This window comes from Limanda limanda, chromosome 11, assembly GCF_963576545.1.
Source record: "Limanda limanda chromosome 11, fLimLim1.1, whole genome shotgun sequence".
In the NCBI taxonomy this organism is placed as follows: Eukaryota; Metazoa; Chordata; class Actinopteri; order Pleuronectiformes; family Pleuronectidae; genus Limanda; species Limanda limanda.
In genome coordinates this window covers 7,908,085-7,926,496 of record NC_083646.1, presented here as the reverse complement: position 1 = coordinate 7,926,496, position 18,412 = coordinate 7,908,085, and the positions used below count along the sequence as shown (strand labels likewise).

The 18,412-nt window shown below is 43.1% G+C and overlaps 1 protein-coding gene across 1 annotated transcript; it reads right to left on the bottom strand.

Moving 5' to 3' along the window:
- Nucleotides 1–267: 267 nt before the first annotated feature.
- Nucleotides 268–17,038, bottom strand: si:ch211-1i11.3 (mitogen-activated protein kinase kinase kinase 5). The gene is made up of 28 exons (XM_061080677.1): nt 16,551–17,038; nt 16,320–16,459; nt 14,947–15,134; nt 14,611–14,779; nt 14,020–14,126; nt 13,688–13,858; nt 12,571–12,683; nt 11,833–11,992; nt 11,473–11,623; nt 11,120–11,224; nt 10,771–10,820; nt 9,659–9,754; nt 8,885–8,969; nt 8,425–8,558; nt 7,311–7,438; nt 6,724–6,860; nt 6,507–6,612; nt 6,259–6,416; nt 5,709–5,907; nt 5,270–5,438; nt 4,774–4,939; nt 4,046–4,231; nt 3,849–3,954; nt 3,179–3,422; nt 2,876–2,988; nt 1,478–1,575; nt 1,306–1,382; nt 268–793 (listed from the first exon to the last, which is right to left on the bottom strand). The coding sequence occupies exons 1-28, from the start codon at nt 16,909–16,911 to the stop codon at nt 697–699; spliced, it is 4,014 nt and encodes a 1,337-aa protein (XP_060936660.1). The 5' UTR covers nt 16,912–17,038; the 3' UTR covers nt 268–696.
- Nucleotides 17,039–18,412: the final 1,374 nt, after the last annotated feature.

Below are 18,412 nucleotides of genomic sequence, written 5' to 3'. Positions count from 1 at the left end.
ACGTGTTTGACAAGTGGATAGAAATGTGCATTCATATCTATGTTTTCACACACACACACACACACGCACACAAACGCACACACACACGCACACACAGTTCCTAGGCGATGTCAACACAGTGAAAACAGATGAGGAAACACGTGTGGAATTTAAAGACTGTCCACCACTTCATCACTTCTTCCAGCCGCTACGTCACAATCCCCCCCCACCACACACACACTCCCTGGTGCAAACAAACAGCTGCATGCAGATAAGAAGCCAGTCAGATGGATTCGATGTTCCTGTTTATTATTTGAGGAGATTTAAACAGGATTTGTAGTAAAAACAACGCAGTTTAAATACAGAATACCCTGAAAAACTTAGGTCCGGCTAAGTTTTCTGTAAAACAGCCTCATGAGAAGGCATTTTTAAAATAAAGTTGAGCTACTTTGCACATAAATCATTACACTACAACACAGCTTTATGATGAAGGTATAACTTCCCACTTGCCAAAGCCCTGAGAAAATGTGAAAAAAGAAATGCTAGCAAGCTTCTGGGTCCAGATAGTTGTACATGCACAAAAATATACATTCACGAGGTCCAGAAACTCTTCAGCTGTACATCAGTTGTGTTCATCGCTGCTTCTCTTCCTCCAGATAACAGCACAGGACCGGCCTGTCAATAAGTCTGACCTTTGATGTACAACATCAGCGTCCATTAGAGGAGAGTGTCCTCGCTGTCCTCATTGTGTTTGCTGAGCTCGGTCTTTCTGCGAAGTGTGATGGCGGCCCAGAGTCGACACAGCATGCCGCTTCTGAACATGCAACATCGCACAGAGGAAAAGAGATTTAAATAGAATTAAACATACAACACATAACTTCAGCCTCTAGGGGGGTTTCTTGATTACAACAATGACAAAATACCTAGTTTGGTGATATTGTGAAGCAGCATAATAAACATGACAATCTGCTTTGCTTGAAGCTATAGAGCTAATGGTAAACAAGTTATGATTTCAATGTGCACCTTACTGAATCAGGCATTGTGCATGGATGTTGGACATGTACTTGACCCTGTGAGTAAATTGTGGCCCCTTTATGGCCTCTGATTTAGAAAAATCATAGATCTGCCACTGCAAGAATGCTGTAGCAGAGACGGGCAAAGCCACAGGTATATGACCCAATTACCTTATGTTATATCTCACAGTGTCCACATGAATCACCTCCAAGATCAACTTGACCTTTGACACTGTTCTTTCCTCACCCCCACCACCTCTGAGTCACTTCCCTTCTAACATCTCTGTGAGGGTGAGGTGTGGAGGGAACTCACCTTATTCCACAATACATCAAATCGTCCCTGGAGGCCATGTGGAGGAGACAGTCCAAGGTGAACTCGTGGGCGAGCAACTAGAAAAAACAGGATCATGCAGGTGTGGATTAACGGCGGGTGGATGAGTAATACCAGCCTCAGCAGGAAGTAGAACAAGGAAGGCAGAGTTTACCTTATCAATGGTATTTTGATCAACAGGGACAGACTTGAGCCAATGCACCAACGCCTTCATCTCTGGATTGTGTGTTTTCTGTGAAGCCGATTCAACTCCTGTAAAGTAAAGACATTAAAACACCCTCAGGCTTCCTGTTCCGACACTTGGTGCAAGTTAGAGACATTGAATATGTCAAGGTATCAGCGTTACACACAGACAGAAACACTCATTGTGTTTCCACGGCCAGATTCTAAAATCATTATCCGAACTGACAAGTCAAGTTTGAGCACATTAGCTGATGATGCGATGGTTTACGCCTCTTCCAGGAACCAGTCGAGCAGATATCCAGAGCCTGAAGCTGAGGTGTGGTTGGCCTCCTCTGGTGCAAGTGTTTAGAAACAATAATGGAACATCACAGAGCGTAGTGATGAACCCACGGAGGGCTTGGTCGCCTCGGTGTAATCATGCTGCTGCTTGTGTGGCTGATCATCAGACTAGTTCTGACTAACTCTTAGGAAAAGGCTGAAGACTAAGCAGATAACTTATCAAAGTGTTCTCATTATCCTCCATTTTATTGTGGTTTATGTTATTTATCACATATTACCAGCAGGGGGAACACAAAGAGTTTCTTTTTATAGATCAAGGTGCCTCATGGTGACACTTGACCCAGAAAATGTACATTTGCTTGAATGTTGGTTTAACCTGCTCAGTGTCCTGGAATCCAGGTTTTTAGACAGATTATTTGAAAAGTCCACATAACAATTATTTAAAGGGAAAGATTTGGAATTTTCCCAGTCTATATTATAACATAAACATAATATTTAGAGGGTGTGTTCCAATGTTGCTGTCTTATTTGTGTTTCCTAATTACCTATGGGCTGCACTTCCCCTGGGCCATGTTTGCCAAGTGTGAATCCGATAAGATGAACAGTTACAGACAGACATACAGATGTTTGTGGAATTAGTAAGTGGATTGTTTTTTACATCTTCTCTAATTTCCCTGGGAATAATTAAGGAATCCTGATGAAAATAATCAGGCATGTTTAGGGGACTGATATTTATAAGTGTGTGCAGAGTCTATTGTGGTTTCATATGGAGACAGTTGGCCGAGGTATGTGCTCTACTGATTCTACTATTCTATTTGTGTATAGAATTCACATCGAGCAAAGTCAAGTGATGATTACATGTCTTTCCTGTCTCTTTCACGCTCTCCCCAGGTTCCAACACTCGGCTTTACCAAAGGTGAGAATGCATCTGACACAGGGGATCTCCTGCTGTCTTCTACATGTGAGAAAGACCAACTGCTGACAGTGATTCACCTGACAATGTCCACAGTTCATGTGAGAAAAGAATATCGTCTTTATCTCGTGGTATGACCATGACCATAGTGTCTGTGTGGTAAAAAAGAAAACATTACCATCAGTGATGGCCTCTTTCCTCAGTGCATCTATCTGTTCCTGTTTCCTCTGGACTGAGCTCCTGAGCAGATCCTGGTACTCCCTCTCCTTCTCACTCAGCTGACTCAGCAGTCTGAAACACAAAAACAGCCATCATCACTCAGGAGAAATGTCTCATTTAAGCATAGATGTCTGTTTGTGTGGCCATGAAAAGCCATTTTATTGGCACGACTTCAACTGATGATTATTGTTGGACACATATTAAAACCATCAGAAATAGACATAGCACGGCATCATGATAAAAAAGAAAAGCTGGGTTTCACCTTTGGGTCTCAAGTCGCATTTCTCTGAGATTCTCGCTGAGCGGACAGCTGGTGCTGAGGACCAGGTCTGTGGTAGAGTAGGGGTCGGCAGTGGGCGTGATGTCGTTTATCTCTTCAGTTTCCTCCAGGTATGCTGGCGCCTCCAGCTGGTCAGGCACGAGAAGCACAGGAGTGTCTGGGTCAGAACTCAGATCCTCAGCAGTGCAGTCATTCTCAAATGAGGACTGCAGCTGGATTTTCAGCTCTGAGAGGAAGAGAGGGGGGGGGGGGGGCAGATGAACAGAAGCAACAATGACAAGGGGAAAAAATCACTCACAGGAATAAACAACTAAATAAATACATAAAAAACAACAACTTCTGCTGAACAGATGTTTGCTTTCCACGACCAGTGCAGTCACTACAACATTTGAGGAAATTCCCTAAAGACAGACTTGAGCTGAAATGTACAAGAGGCCAAACACATGTTTTGTGAGGCCACTGTGACCTTAAAACACCCAAATCAAGTCAGTTACTCTGTCAGTTTAGTGTTCACACTGGTGCCACAAGGAGAGGAAGACACAAACACAACTAGATGACATTGGCGTGCTTATCTCCTTGAGTATCTCGTTGTCACTCTCTTAGATTTTTTACCCATATTCTTGCACTCATGTAGAAAAAGATGGAGCTCTACCTGGTAGGAGCACACAGATGGCGTCCTGTACCGCCTGCCTCAGGAGATTGTCCAGAGCAAACATCCAGTGAGGTTTCACCTGCTGCTGCTTCAGCACCTTCTTCACCTGCGTGCACATCGGTTGGTTTAATTCGACCATGAGAAGACATCTGAACATCTGAATAATCACCAGAAGAAAAGTCTGTGAGCTGACTCACTGCATCTTGGAAGCTGAACAGCACCGCCTGCAGGCTGTTCAGAGGTACTGTGGCAGCGAGCAGGGCGGCCCGGACTTCCAGCAAACCACCGGTCAGCTGCTTCCTGTCCGGGGAGTGGATGTTGTCTCGCAGGCAACCAATGAGCTTGGTGATGTGGTCTGCAGAGAGCGATGACCCCTTCCCAACCTTTGGACAGAAAAAAAGAAATGCATAGATAAATAGAAATAGTGACACAGTTTTCTTTTTTGTTCTCATACTGGAAATAGTCATAGACAGGAAAGCAAATACAACTGTAGTGTTTGTTCTGTGGAAAAGTGTTTTTAAGGCCAATGCCAAGGTAAAAAAAAGAGGGTGAAATGCCTGCAGGCTCTAGGTTATTGTCTTGTTATTAACTTGCATGCCAACTTTAATATTAACTTTCCACTTATCACTTGTCACTTGGCACTAGTCGTGCCGTGCGGTTGCTCAAACACACATACGTCCTAATACTGTGTGAACATGTCTGAGCATCTTGAGCAACATCTTTCCAAATATTCAGAGCTCGTTTGAGGAAACACGTCTTTGCCAATTAGCTCAGACTTTGCTTACTCTGATCAAAAGCTTCTGTGAAATATAATAACTAACCAATACTTAATGATGAACCAATAATCAGTCTGATAAAGAACTTACAGTTAACAGATTTCAACACAATGTTCTGCTGTAACTTTATAAACCCTGCCCCCACCCACCTGAGGCACTGACTCCTGTATGTGAGCGATGACGTGACCGATGTCGTCGGTGAGAACTCGGTGCAGAGTTGCTCTCCTCTCACTGTCCTTCCTCAGCATGAACAGACCCATATTCTCCTCTGTTGCGGCAGGACTGCACATGTCTAATGTGGAGTCCTCTGGTATTCTGGACAGCAGGGGGCAACAGAGAGGTAAAGCACACCATGTTAACAACAGAGAGGCAAGAAAACAAGTGGTTGAAATGCTTGGAAATTAAAACACATGACGACAGCAACAAGATATTTAAATGAATAAATCATATCTATATATTTCACAGGCAGTATATGGGTTATTTGGACACTAGACACGGGGATGTTACACCAAAAGGATGCAGCCTCAACAGAGACCATGACTGAAACCTCACTGTGGTTTGCCACATATGTAAGATCCTGTGTGATTCTGCCAGACGCAGAGATTAGAAGGCTTTTATCTTTTGTTGGGCACTTTTCAAACTCACGGCAGGAAGCTGCTGGTGCTGGGGGGGCTCTCGGAGGATTCACGTGTTCTGAGGGTGTACAGGCTCGTCCGGAGGTCCAGGGAACAGGACAGGTCGATAGAACCTGAGTATGAATCAGTGTCCTCCACCAGGATGGAGATGGGGACGGACAGGCTGCGCTGATAGTCAGCTGCAAAGCACAAGATGGTTGTTAGTGGCTTTGTGTCCCTGATTAAAATCTGATAACTACCTGGTTTCATGATAATATCACACAAAATATGTGCAATAATAAAGGTTGAAAAAAAATTTCCTTTAGAGTGAGAAAGGATACAAGAGAATCAGATACAGAGACGTAACTTTAACATTTAGAACAGATATGAAAATAAGATCAACTGACAGATGACAAAAGGTGTGATAGAAGAGCAGTGTGTGAGTTTAAAGTGCAGTGAAGTCTCATTACTAGAAAGGGAGTCCTTGGGTTCGGCTTCCTGCGGAGCCCTGGACTTCTTCCTGGGGGACGACCTGAGGAAGGGGTTCGCCAGCAGCTCTGTCGCCGTGGCTCTGTCGTCCGGGTTTGGATCGAAACTGTTCATGATGAAACCTTTGGCCTCGTCTGACATGCACTCAGGAACCTTGGGGTGGATCTTAAACATGCCAACCTAGACAGGAATGCGTACAGGTTACTGTCAGAGTTTATCATCATTCATCTGTAAAGGAAATAGTTTATATGTCCATTCAACTTTCATTTTAGAACGTGCATTTTAAAAGTTAAGAAGGTGGAAGTTATAACTTTCATTAAAACAAGACTACAACAATACTATGTGCTAAATGCTAATATCACCATGACATGCACAAACAGACAACTCTCATATGCATCATCTGGGAATAACGAATGTCTGTGAAACACTTTTCAGTCCATCTAATGATTTAGTCCAATTATAAGTATTTCAGTCCAAATCCATTAAAATCCCATTTCTAACTATCTGACAGAAAAACTTTCCCTTCTTTACCTTGAACATGGCCGCCTGGGGACTTCCCAGCTCATGAAAGGGGGGTTTGCCTGTCGCCATTTCTATAATTGTGCAGCCGAGGGACCAGATGTCAGCCGGCTTCCCATAACCCCGAGGCCCCTGGTCTATAATCTCTGGGGCCATATACTGAAGAGTTCCTGGTGAGAAATCACGAAAATGACGAGAATGCAGCGACTGTAAATCACTTCACAAATAAAACATATCCTTATATATAAGCAGCGTCTTACCAGCAAATGTCTCAGTGCAGGGGTTGATCCCTGCTAAACGTTTGGAGGTTCCAAAGTCAGAGATCTTCAATACTCCACTGTACGTGTTGATTAATACATTGTCACCCTGGAAGACAGATTCATAGTCTCACATTAAGATGGTCCACAAGTTCTATTATGCAAAATAAAACCTCTCATGTGACGTGTTCCTCACAGAGTCTCTGGGTGTTCAGCTCACCTTAATGTCTCTGTGGACGATCTGGTTGTCATGGAGATACTTGAGCCCCTCCAGGATCTGCTTGGTGTAGAATATGATGGTGGCTTCGTTGTCTTTCAGAGGCCCCCACTTGGAGCGCAGCAGGGACGACAAACTGCCTGCAAGCAATAATGTGAAACAAAAAAAAGCTGGTTAATTTTCAAAAGAATATTGTGGTAAAGAAGTTTTTCTTGCACATTCACAGGGGCGGAGGGGAAACCAAATATAAAAGACACTGGAGGATATAAATGTTTCTTTCCGTGGCATTGGGTGTATTTCTCAACTCTTAGCTACACCCGGTGATGTCAGACAAAGCTTTGGTCACTGTCTGACTCTTGGCTCCCATGGGCAGGATTTCTCTGGAACCAACAACTTCCCTAAACCGGTTTCCAGTAGATGTTGCATAATCACACATGCATTTGAATATCTCAACACATCACAAAGGACAGAGGGCAAATTCATATGTTTTAGGGTTAGGTTACGCGTTGGGTTTCATCCAGCGAGGTGTGATCTTTCATTAAATATTTCAAGGCGGTCAAACAGGTTTGTTGACTTGTTGGGATCACTACCTCCTGGAACTTCCTCCATGAAGATCTTGATGAAGCCGTCCTGGCTGACGGAGCCCAGGTACTGCACGATGTTCCTGTGTTTCAGCCTCTTGTGCAGAGCGATTTCCTCATGCAGGGGCTGGGAGTACCTGGAACACAAGAAAAGGTTTGAGAGAAGGCTTTCTGCATTGCTTAAAACATCATATGGAAATTAAAGTGACAACTGTAATGGCAGGGTATAACAACGTGTCAGGCCAGGGCAGTAAGACAATATCAACAATTATAATAATTATAGCAATATTAAATTCATCATTATATTTAATGCATTGTGTGAGCACAGAAAGGAGGAATAACACGTAAGAGTTTTAAACTACAACCTTCACTCAGGAGCAAAAATCTTTGTTTAAACTTAAGAGAAATAATAATACAGACCTTTATCTTAATAATTATCAATATCAACCGATACATTTTTAATTTGATGTTATTTTTGGCCTTATTGCCTTGCCTACCACGTGTAATATAAACCATTTCTATCTCAGACCAAATTATTACTACATTGCTGAGACGTGCAGCCAATGTTGTTAATGATGCTCTTTTGTCAAATTTCCATTCATAAGTTGATGCACAGAGGACTTGACCATTTAAAAATACTCTCAGCACTCTTCCCCTGAATAACCCATCGTAAACCAGTGCACCATGTCACATGACAGCTGCTGTTGCGCCACACTGAAAGCCCCCCCCCTTCTGTTTTCGGGATCTTCACCACTTTCCGCTCAGCCTGATGATTACCACATCAGAGGAGCGATAGAAACAAACACTCTGCTGCATCCTGGACACAGAGAGCTTTGGCTCAAGTGCATCTCAAGTCATTTAAAGATCATATTTCCCTTCCACTGAATCATTCCCATGTGCCACTGACTGCAGCGCAGGCCTGAGCTCTCTAAACACGCATCCACCCCCCCCCCCCAAAAGTTCCCTAAAGAGCAGCGAGGATCCAGAGCGTGCCAGTGAGCGTGGCGTCTGCCAAATCCTGTCCCATTATGGCATTATGGAAAAAAACATTAACGTGAGAAACACTGGAGCTCGGTGTCTCCCAGTGAGACACGACTCAGACTGAAAGAGGTTTGTCTCGTACGTGCTGTCCTTCTCCGGGATCTCTTTGATGGCGATGCGTACTTGATTGCTCAGGTCTCTCCCGGCGTAGACCACACCGTACGTCCCTCTACCCAGAACCACCTTGTCCCGGTTCTCATTGGTCTCATAGATGTACTGTGGGATGAGAGGAGGTCGGTATGAATGAGATTGCACAAGTGGTGTAAGAGAGGAAATGTTACGAGAACAGATGTTTCATTTTAGTCCCGTATTTTAGGAATAAAAACCAAGTTATATTTTGGTGTATTTATCAATTGATAAATCAGTTGACTAACCAAAAACAGTAGACGGTGCCAAATTATGATCATTATCAGAAGGAATGTCTCAGTTTTCGGAGAATTACATTTTCTCCAGAAGTAAACAATCCTTTTTTTTCCTGCTTGTTGAGGCAAGCGAGGCCTCAAACAGAGCGCACCCTGCGTCAGAGGAGTGAACAAACAGACCTCGAGGATTCCTTCAGTCTGATGATTCCTGTCCTGAGCCGAGTCCTCAGCCTGCTGGAGCAGAGAGTTCACCAGCTCGCAGAAACTGGGACAGTGGGAAAGAAGAACGTGGGTGAACATGTGCTCTCGGTGAAGCGTGTGGTTGAAATGTGTTTCAGGAAATACAAGTTAATAAACTAAAGAGAACAACAATTACATAAGACGCAGCTGTAGCCTTTACGTGTAAAACCCAGTGTGCAGAATTCATTTTTGTAAATAAAATCCATAGAGCTTTAAGCTGCTTTCAGAATGAACTCTGGAAATTATCCCGTGTGAGAAAGTTTCCAGGAACGTTTCTCTGCCAGCCCGCGAGTAAATATCCTAATGAGCCCGTGTGTGATTACAGCAGGATGATGTCCGGAGAATTCACAGCAAAGACAGTCTGCAAAGCTTGATTACCTATTACTCTGCTGACCTCTGATGAACTTCCTGGGCCCTGTAATGATCTGTTGCAGGGTCCAGGCTGCAGGTCTTTATCTGCACAGTCAGTGGGCCAGTAAACACGTCACTGCCTCTCACGCACGCACACACACACACGCACGCACGCACGCACGCACGCACACACACACACACACACACACACACACACACACACACACACACACACACACACACACACACACACACACACACACACACACACACACACACACACACACACACACACACACACACACACACACACACACACACACTCTGCCTTGCTGTATCTTTGAACCTTCATTAGTCGCTCACCCTTTGCAGTGAAGCTCGGAGGGGAAGCAGAGCTGGAAGTCATCGGAGTTGTAGTGGACGTACAGGAAGCAGCTCCGCTCATCGATCTTGGAAGCACTTTAGAGGGAAGAACACACACAATTTTAATTATTCTAAATGACAGGACTCAAGACTGAGAAGCTTAGGAGCACCAGCACAAATCTAGGCGAACCAACTCACAACCACAAACAGTGCAACACATTCATATTTTCTCCCATCTTTACTGTTTTACTAATAAATGTTTTGGTGATTCGTCATGATCAGTTATTACTGTCGTTACAGCACAAGCACAACAAGTAAACAAGTAAAAAGGAACCTCCTCTAACAGAATGCCCCCCCCTCTTTAGAGCACATGCCCCTGAGGACCTCGAGGATCTGGCACCTCTGAGGCCGACCTTTGTATTTGCGCCTTTTAGCTCTTTTGCCCTGAGACTGTTCATCTGTTCAGCCTCCTCAGAATCAAAGTCTGGGAGCACAAACACACACACACACACACACACACACACACACACAAATCCTCTCTGCTGGTATTTCATGTGATATGAAGAATTTTGTCACAGGGTCTCCAAAAATAGTCTCAAAATGCAACTCCATGTTGGCTGTCTGGAGCTGTGGATTGTAACTTGAATTTACTTACTACTAAAAAGGATGCATGCACCGATTTAAAGGCTCTGCTATCAACCCGTGTTCTGCTGCAGGGAAGCAATAGCTACTGTTTAAAATATCAGTATCAGCTTTAGGTCAACAAACGATGGGAAGGAATGGATTCATTCAGTAAATGCAGATAAAGATCAAAGCAGTGTTTGTCTTTTCCGCCAATGATTGAATCGAAAAAAAATGTTTGAGTGTTGGTGAGTGTTTTGGGGGTAATGCTGATGAACTCCCTTTGTGGCAAATCTGCAGATGAGTCCAAAGTACAAAGTGAATGAACAAAAAAGCTGCATGCAAACAGCAGCCTGAAAATCATATTGACAGAGCAAAAATCTGACCGACAGCCAAGGTTTCCCAGACAACCCCTGTGTTTTGGGTCCTCTGGCGCTGCTGTCGGCCGGGACACACCCAGAACTGAGAGCAGATGCTTCACTGCACTTTACCTCACTCCGCGGATTGCAGAGGCCGGGAAAGTCCACTGGTGTAGGCCTTTCTGTAGAAATCAAAAGATGACATAAGAACAAAGAAACGAAAGGAGCAGGTTTTGCATGTGTGCACAGACGTGCAAGAAAAAGGGAAAGCAAATAAACTTTCCCGGGAGGAAGGAGGATCATAAATGTGTCTCGCACACGGTGACTCAAGGACACACACCTACATCCTTCCTGGATTAAACATTCACCGGATCATAAATTGGTGTAGTAAAATGTCCTTCTTCCTTGTCCTATTGAGAGTGTACTGCAGGTCACTCATCAGTCAAGATGGAGGCTAGGGGGAGACAGAGGGTCTACATACCTTTAAGGCTGTGACGTGTTTCAACTGGACAGTGCGACTTTGATCTTCCTCACTCACGCACACGATGGCAGGTTGCAGGACTTTACTGGGCTCCAGAATCAGCACCTGGAAACCAGCAGTTCACAATATAAAATCTATTTCAAATCATTTAGAACAGGGCAACATGGAGAGAAGGTTCCCTGTTGGAGACCTGGTTTCAGCCGGGGTGTCTCTGTGTGGAGTTTGCATGCTCTCCCCGTGTGTGTTTTTCTTTATCTGGGTACTCCGGCTTCGGTGTGTGTGTGTGTGTGTTGACCAGATACCAGCTTACAGAGAGTTGTCAGTTTTTTGTTATCTATAAAATGTGGTCTTACCGGGCAGCGGCCTGTGGAGACCGTGGGTTTACAGGTCTGCAGCAGCAGCTCCATCCAGAAGTCCACGGTATCCTGTTTAGGAGCCCTGACCTCCGGCGGCTTGGCAAACTGACGGTACAAGATGTACGTCTCCATAATAGATGCCACGTACCTCAAGAGGAAACCACAACTCTCATTAATCCACATTAGATGATGTGGAAATAAGGCTTGAGGAATATTTCTAATCCATAGTGTTGTCTTTCTTAAACTTTTTAATCCAACCAGTCAAAATGAAACACTTATGCTCTTGTGACTGAAACCTGATGATGATGATGAAACACCCTGATAAGTGCTTATCGAGATCTGGTGGTTAGACCTCACCATATCGGAGCCTTGAGCCTGTAGAGCTTCTCCGAGGCCTCGATGACTTTCCTGTGTTCGGTAATTAAGATGTTGGCTCCGAGGTAGAAGCCGACATCCCAGTAGTCCCTCATCATCTCCAAGCTTCCCTTCCGACCAAGCAGGGAGCTTAACGTCCCACCTAGACAGCAACGCATGGGCACGGCACAAATCAATATATAAACCGAATGAATCAGCAGAAATCATTTTACAAACACAAATTAATGGATGAACATAGGAAAACACATGATGCAGCTATAAGCTCATTCATCTTGCACTGAGTTGGAAAAAGATAGGTGTAGCAAATATAAGGCTAATCTGTGTATCACATATTCTATAACACATTAATTGCATGTTTCATGTCAGAGTCGAACTAGAGACCATGAAGTTGTATTGTGTCCACATGCTCAAAGATTTGTGTTTGCATTTAATCGTCTCAGATAAACAAAACAGAAATACGGAAAAGTATTTGACTGAAAATATGCAAATGCTCATCACATGATCTGCAATTGAAAAACAACATTTGCAAATCCGAACAAAACGTATTATAACTCTCCGTGCTCACAACTGCGCATTTAAATACACACACACACAAACAAATACCAAACAATTTGTGTATATTTTGAATTTTCTTTCTCAATCATTGTATGCATTTGAAAATCATGTTTATTTCCCACGTAGATCATGTGATGCACATTTGTGACCCGTTCTGTGTCTCACCTAGTTTACGCAGCTCGATGGAAGTGTCAAACTCGTGGCCGGCCGCCATCAGCAGGACCACGTTGTTAATGCCCGAGTGCAGAGTGGGCTCCGTCTCGAAAGCTCGTCCATACCTGAGGAAACAACACAAAGATGTAAAACACTACCTGGAATATACCACTGCACCAACACAAAGGGGGCACAAAAAATAATGCAACGTAAACGTGCTGCAGATATAATAACACCAGGAAGATGTTAAATAACTTAAGTTCTCATTAGGTACAAATAGGGTTGCAAAATTCCGGGAATATTCAAAGTTGGAAACTTTCCATGGGAATTAACAGGAATATACGGGAATAAACGGGAATATACGGGAATTGTTGTGGGTATTTATACTAACTGTATTTACCTTGTCATATACAGACATAAATATAAACATTTTGTTTTGTCATAAGCTGATTTGAGCCCTGAGGAAACTTTGGGCACTTGTCTATGCGCTTCTGCATCTTTGTGTCATTCTTAACATAGGTCTTTGCACAGTATTTGCAAATGTACACAGCCTTTCCTTCTACATTGGATGGGGTGAAATGCCTCCTCACATGAGATAGTGCACGTGGCATTGTTCTGTAGAATAAGATGAGAAAAAAGTTTGTAAAAAAACACTAATGCAATGCCAGAGATATAAATAGTTAGCCAAACAATTGGAATCGTCTGTAAATATATTTTACAATTGATGGATAAATGAATGGAAATAGGCTAGATGAACAGATGAACAATCCTCAATCAGCATGCTAATATATTTTCCCCAGTAATATCACCGAAACTTACCTGACTAGTCCTGCACACTACAGCAGGCCTCAATAGCCCTGCTGTAGTGTGCAGGATGCTGGGAATTATCTGTGCATGTGATGGAAGAATGCACAGTGGAGGGTTGAAATGCAACGTGCAGCGTGTGCTGCATTCCATACATCTTTAAAATAGAGTTTTGAATGATGTTTTTATTGCTCAGCGTTTAATTTGCATAGTTGTTTTTTTTCAAAATTCCCAAAAGCCGCGAGCTAAACTTCCCATGGAAATTTACCAGAAACTTTCCGCCCCTTGCAACCCTAGGTACAAATAACACAGAAAGGGGTCGTACCAGTAGCACGCCTGGTCCCTGCTGTTCTGATCGGTGAACGCAGAGCTCATGAATGTGTCTTTGTAGATGCGTCCACACAGGCAGTACACATCTGAGGCCACCTTCCCCCCCGACTCCACCATGGGCAGAATGGCTTTCAGAGCCTTGGTGCGATCTCCAGGGTGATTCCTCCTGACATGGGGTCAAATGGGAAAGTATCAGCTGACGGAAAAGCCCTTGATACTTAAAAAAAGGCTGAATAAAGACTTCAGGGTGATGGTTATACAAATACTTAAAAAGACAGAAGGAGAGATTCCAGCTGTTTACTTATGAAACAATAGGAGCCACGTTACCTGTTGAGGGCAAATATGTAGTGAAACTGGATATTCTGATGTCTGGCTACCAAACACATGGGCAGGTTTTTCAGAGTCTCCACCAGATTTATTATGGCATCGTAGTCCTGCAAAGAGACGGTGTAGAATTACCATGCATTATTAACCAGGCTCACGTTTGATGGCATGCAATATTCAAATCTATTACAAGAGATCCTTTGAAACCTCAGTGGTGATACATCTATACAGCCTCCATTTTCATATCATTGTAAATATACAACTATTATTCCACAATAAAGAATAATTATTTTCTGCCTTTATCTCCGACACAGTTGCTAACAAACACACATCATCTGTAAAGGTATATATTTAGATGTATATATTTTATTTTCTATTTTAAATTTTTGATATTCTATTTCATTGTTATTCTATTTTATACTATTTCTATTTTTATTTTATTTTTTGGGGTTGAAATTACTGAGCATTGCTTAAAGAGAGTGTGTGACCCAAGCATTTCATTGACAGTGACTACTTCATGTTATCTCTGTTCATTTGACAATAAAAAATCTTGAATCTTGAATCTTGAACATATATAAATGTCCACATACACACCTGGACGTCCCTGTAGGACAGTATCAGGTTCATAACGATGTCGGGGGTGAGCAGCTCCACGCTGTCCAGGCGCTTCTGGATGTGGCTCAGCTCGTCGCTCAGGGCCTGGCCGCTGAAGCGCTCCCGGGCCATTCGGATCTCGTGCCGGATCGACTCCTTGAAGTACTCGCTGTCGGCATTAAGAGCAGAAAGGTCATTTAGCATCATGCACTGTCGCGATCCTCTCGGAAACCAAGCAGCCAGTTCCGGTATGTGCAGGTGCGTGTGTAATCTGAGAGGATGATGTTTTTGGCAAAGCACATGTGGGTGAACAGAGCCGTGCTACGAGCGCCTGACCTGGACTGAGTGTGGACGTTGCTCAGCAGATGCACCAGCCGCTCCACCAGCGGCTTGAGGAGAGGCTCCAGCTGGAAGCTCGGCTGAATCAGCTCCTTGAGGCCGGTCATCATCGTGGTGTCGCAGGCGAACACTTTCCCCTGAGGTGACACTACGTAAGGGATGAAGGTGTAACTCCCACACTGCTCCTGGAGGACGACAACACACACACGTGACGTCACACAGGGACAAACTCACACACACATCAGCTGGCAGTTGTTTTGCTTTTAATACTATTTCTGTTAATATTTTACACACATACTACTGATTTCAAATTATCTTTGGCCTTTATCATCGATATAATATCTTCTTCATTTTCAGCATATAAACGGGATAGGACAGGATAGAATAGAACAGAATAGTATAGAATAGAACAAAATAGAACAGGATAGGATAGCATAGGATAGAACAGTACAGAAAAGATTAGAATAAAATAGAAAAGAATAGGAGAGAACAGAACAGAACAAAATAGAATAGGACAGATTTCAAATAGAACAGAATAGGATAGAATGGAACATGCAGAAGGTTGATGTGAGGTTACCTCGAGGGCCTGCAGGTCTTGTTTGTAGAATAGAACAGAACAGAATAGAATAGAAAATAACTGAATAGAACTGAATAGAACAGACATTAGATATGTGTTTTGATACCTTGAGGGCCTGCAGGTCACGTTCTTGTTTTTAGAAAAGAATATAATAAAATAGAATAGAATATGATAGAATAGAACAGTATAGAACATTCAGTAGATGGGTGTGAAGTTACTTTGAGGGCCTGCAGCTCACTGTCACGTTTGTAGAACAGAATAGAATAGAATAGAAAATAACTGAATAGAACAGACTAGAACAGACAGTGTTGATGTGTTGTTACTTTGAGGGCCTGCAGGTCACAGTCCTGTTTATAGAACAGAATACAGTAGAATAGAATAGGATAGGATAGAATAGAATAGGACAGAATATGATAGAACAGAACTGCCAGTAGATGGGTGTGTTGTTACCTTGAGGGCCTGCAGGTCACTGTCTTGTTTGTAGAACAGAATAGGATAGGATAGAATAGAATAGAATAGAACAGCAAGTAGGTTGATGTGTTGTTACCTTGAGGGCCTGCAGGTCACTGTCCTGCTTGTAGAATGGAATACAGTAGAATAGAATAGAATAGAATAGGATAGGATAGGATAGAACAGAATAGAACAGACAGTACATGTTACCTTGAGGGCCTGCAGGTCACTGTCCTGTTTGTAGAACAGAATACAGTAGAATAGAATAGAATAGAATAGAATAGAATAGAATAGAATAGAATAGAATAGAATAGAACAGAATAGAACAGACAGTAGATGTTACCTTGAGGGCCTGCAGGTCACTGTCCTGCTTGTAACAGTACAGAATGATGTTGTTGGTCATGCTGAAACTCTCCCTCACTCCCAGGTGGTAGAAGAGGGAGGGCTGACAGAAGGAGCCGCTCATCTCCACCACCGCTACGTCTGTGGAGGAGTCAAACACAGTCAGTGAGGAAAAGTTTGAGTAAAGTTTGCCTGCGTGTGCGTGTATGTGTCTCTGCGTGCCTGCACTTGCCTGCGTTGTAGAAGCTGTCCAGGATGTCGGTGGTCCCCAGAGAGATCCGCTCGAACGGGATGGTCTTGAAGGAAGCGTGTGCGTCCGTGCACGCTTCCTTCAGGCTCCTCAGAGACAGGTTGTCCTCCTCCGGCTGCGGACCCGACTTGTCCTCGTTCACGATGTAGGCCACGGACACGTCCCGGGTGCGGCTCCGCGGGGACACCAGCTGCTTTCCCCCCCCACCACCGGGACCGGAGCTCAGGTCCATGGCGAGCGCGTCCTGCCAGAAGCTGCCCGCGGACACGCGCACCGGATCCTTCCTCTTCACTTCGTGCAGACTCATGCGCCGGCTCATCCTCCGGCGCTCCGTGGTGAACATCTTCTTCTCCTTCTCCTTCTTTTTCTTATTCTTCTTCTTCTTCTCTCAGCTCCTGCCCGGGTCGGGGCTCGTCGCTTCTGGAAGTTCCCAGGTGTGTCTCCGCCTCAGCTTTCACCTCCTGCCACATTCCTCCTCCTGCTGCTGCTCCTCTCTCCGCTCGACCCCGCCCCCCTCGGCTGCTCCTGCTCCGCCCGCCCTCCCGCCCGAGCTCCGGTTATAGACTGAAACCAAACGCCACTGCCTCGACTCTCACATGACCCCTGCTGCTGCCACTGTACATTACTGAATCAAAGCAATACCAAGAATATTTAATTATAATAGAATAATAAAAATTAATCATAATTTTCCTCATTAAATGTCAGCTAATCAAAACAAATTGTTCTTATCCCCAACTCCACGGAAACAGTCTCAAAATATAAGTGGAGAAAATCTTTATCTATGATGTATTATTTATTAATTTATTCTTATATAATTGTTTAAGCTTTTTAAATATGTGTATACCTCTCAAGGATTTAAATTTAATAAGAGCAGTCTATGAGTGCCATAATGAAAAAGTAGCCAACTTTGCCTTTAATTTTCTCAAAAATTCTAACGTAAAATCTTCTGAAACTTGAAATGCAGACAGTGTTGGTCACCATGAACAAGTGTGCCACTGTACATTACTGAATCAAACAGTACAAGGAATATGTAATTATAATAAAAATGTATAATAATTTTCCTCATTAAATGTCAGCTAATCAAAACAAATCGTTCTTATCTCCAACTCCACAGAAACAGTCTGAAAATATAAGTAAATAAAGAAACAAGCGGAGAAAATCTTTATCTATGATGTATTATTTATTAATTTTTTTCTTATATAATTGTTTAAGCTTTTTAAATATGTATATACCTCTCAAGGATTTACATTTAATAAGAGCAGTTTATGAGTGCCATAATGAAAAAGTAGCCAACTTTGCCTTTAATTTTCTCATAAATTCCAACGTAAAATCTTCTGAAACTTAAAATGCAGACAGGGTTGGTCACCATGAACAAGTGTGCCACTGTACATTACTGAATCAAACAATACAAGGAATATGTAATTATAATAAAAATTAATAATAATTTTCCTCATTAAATGTCAGCTTATCAAAACAAATTGTTCTTAACTCCAACTCCACAGAAACAGTCTCACAATATAAGTAAATAAAGTAACAAGTGCAGAAAATCTTTATATATGATGTATTATTTATTCTAATATAATTGTTTCAGCTTTTTAAATATGTTTATACCTCTCAAGGATTTAAAAAACAATATTTAATAAGAGCAGCTTGTGAGTGCCATAATGGGCTGTGGCTGAGGGGTAGAGCGGTCGTCCTCCAACCTGAAAGTCGACAGTTTGATCCCCAGTCTTCCCTAATAGATGCACTTAATGTTTAAGCTCTCTACTTAATGTAGAGAGCTTTGAGTGGTCATAAAGACTAGAAAAGCGCTATATAAATACAAAGCCATTTACCATAATGAC

Coding starts and splice junctions, on each gene's coding strand:
- si:ch211-1i11.3 (XM_061080677.1), bottom strand. CDS start 16,911: ATGTTCACCACGGAGCGCCGGAGGATGAGCCGGCGCATGAGTCTGCAC. Junction 6,861..7,310: donor CATGGAGGAAGTTCCAGGAG/GTAGTGATCCCA, acceptor TATTGCTTGCAG/GCAGTTTGTCGTCCCTGCTG. Junction 3,955..4,045: donor TGTTCAGCTTCCAAGATGCA/GTGAGTCAGCTC, acceptor ATGTGCACGCAG/GTGAAGAAGGTGCTGAAGCA.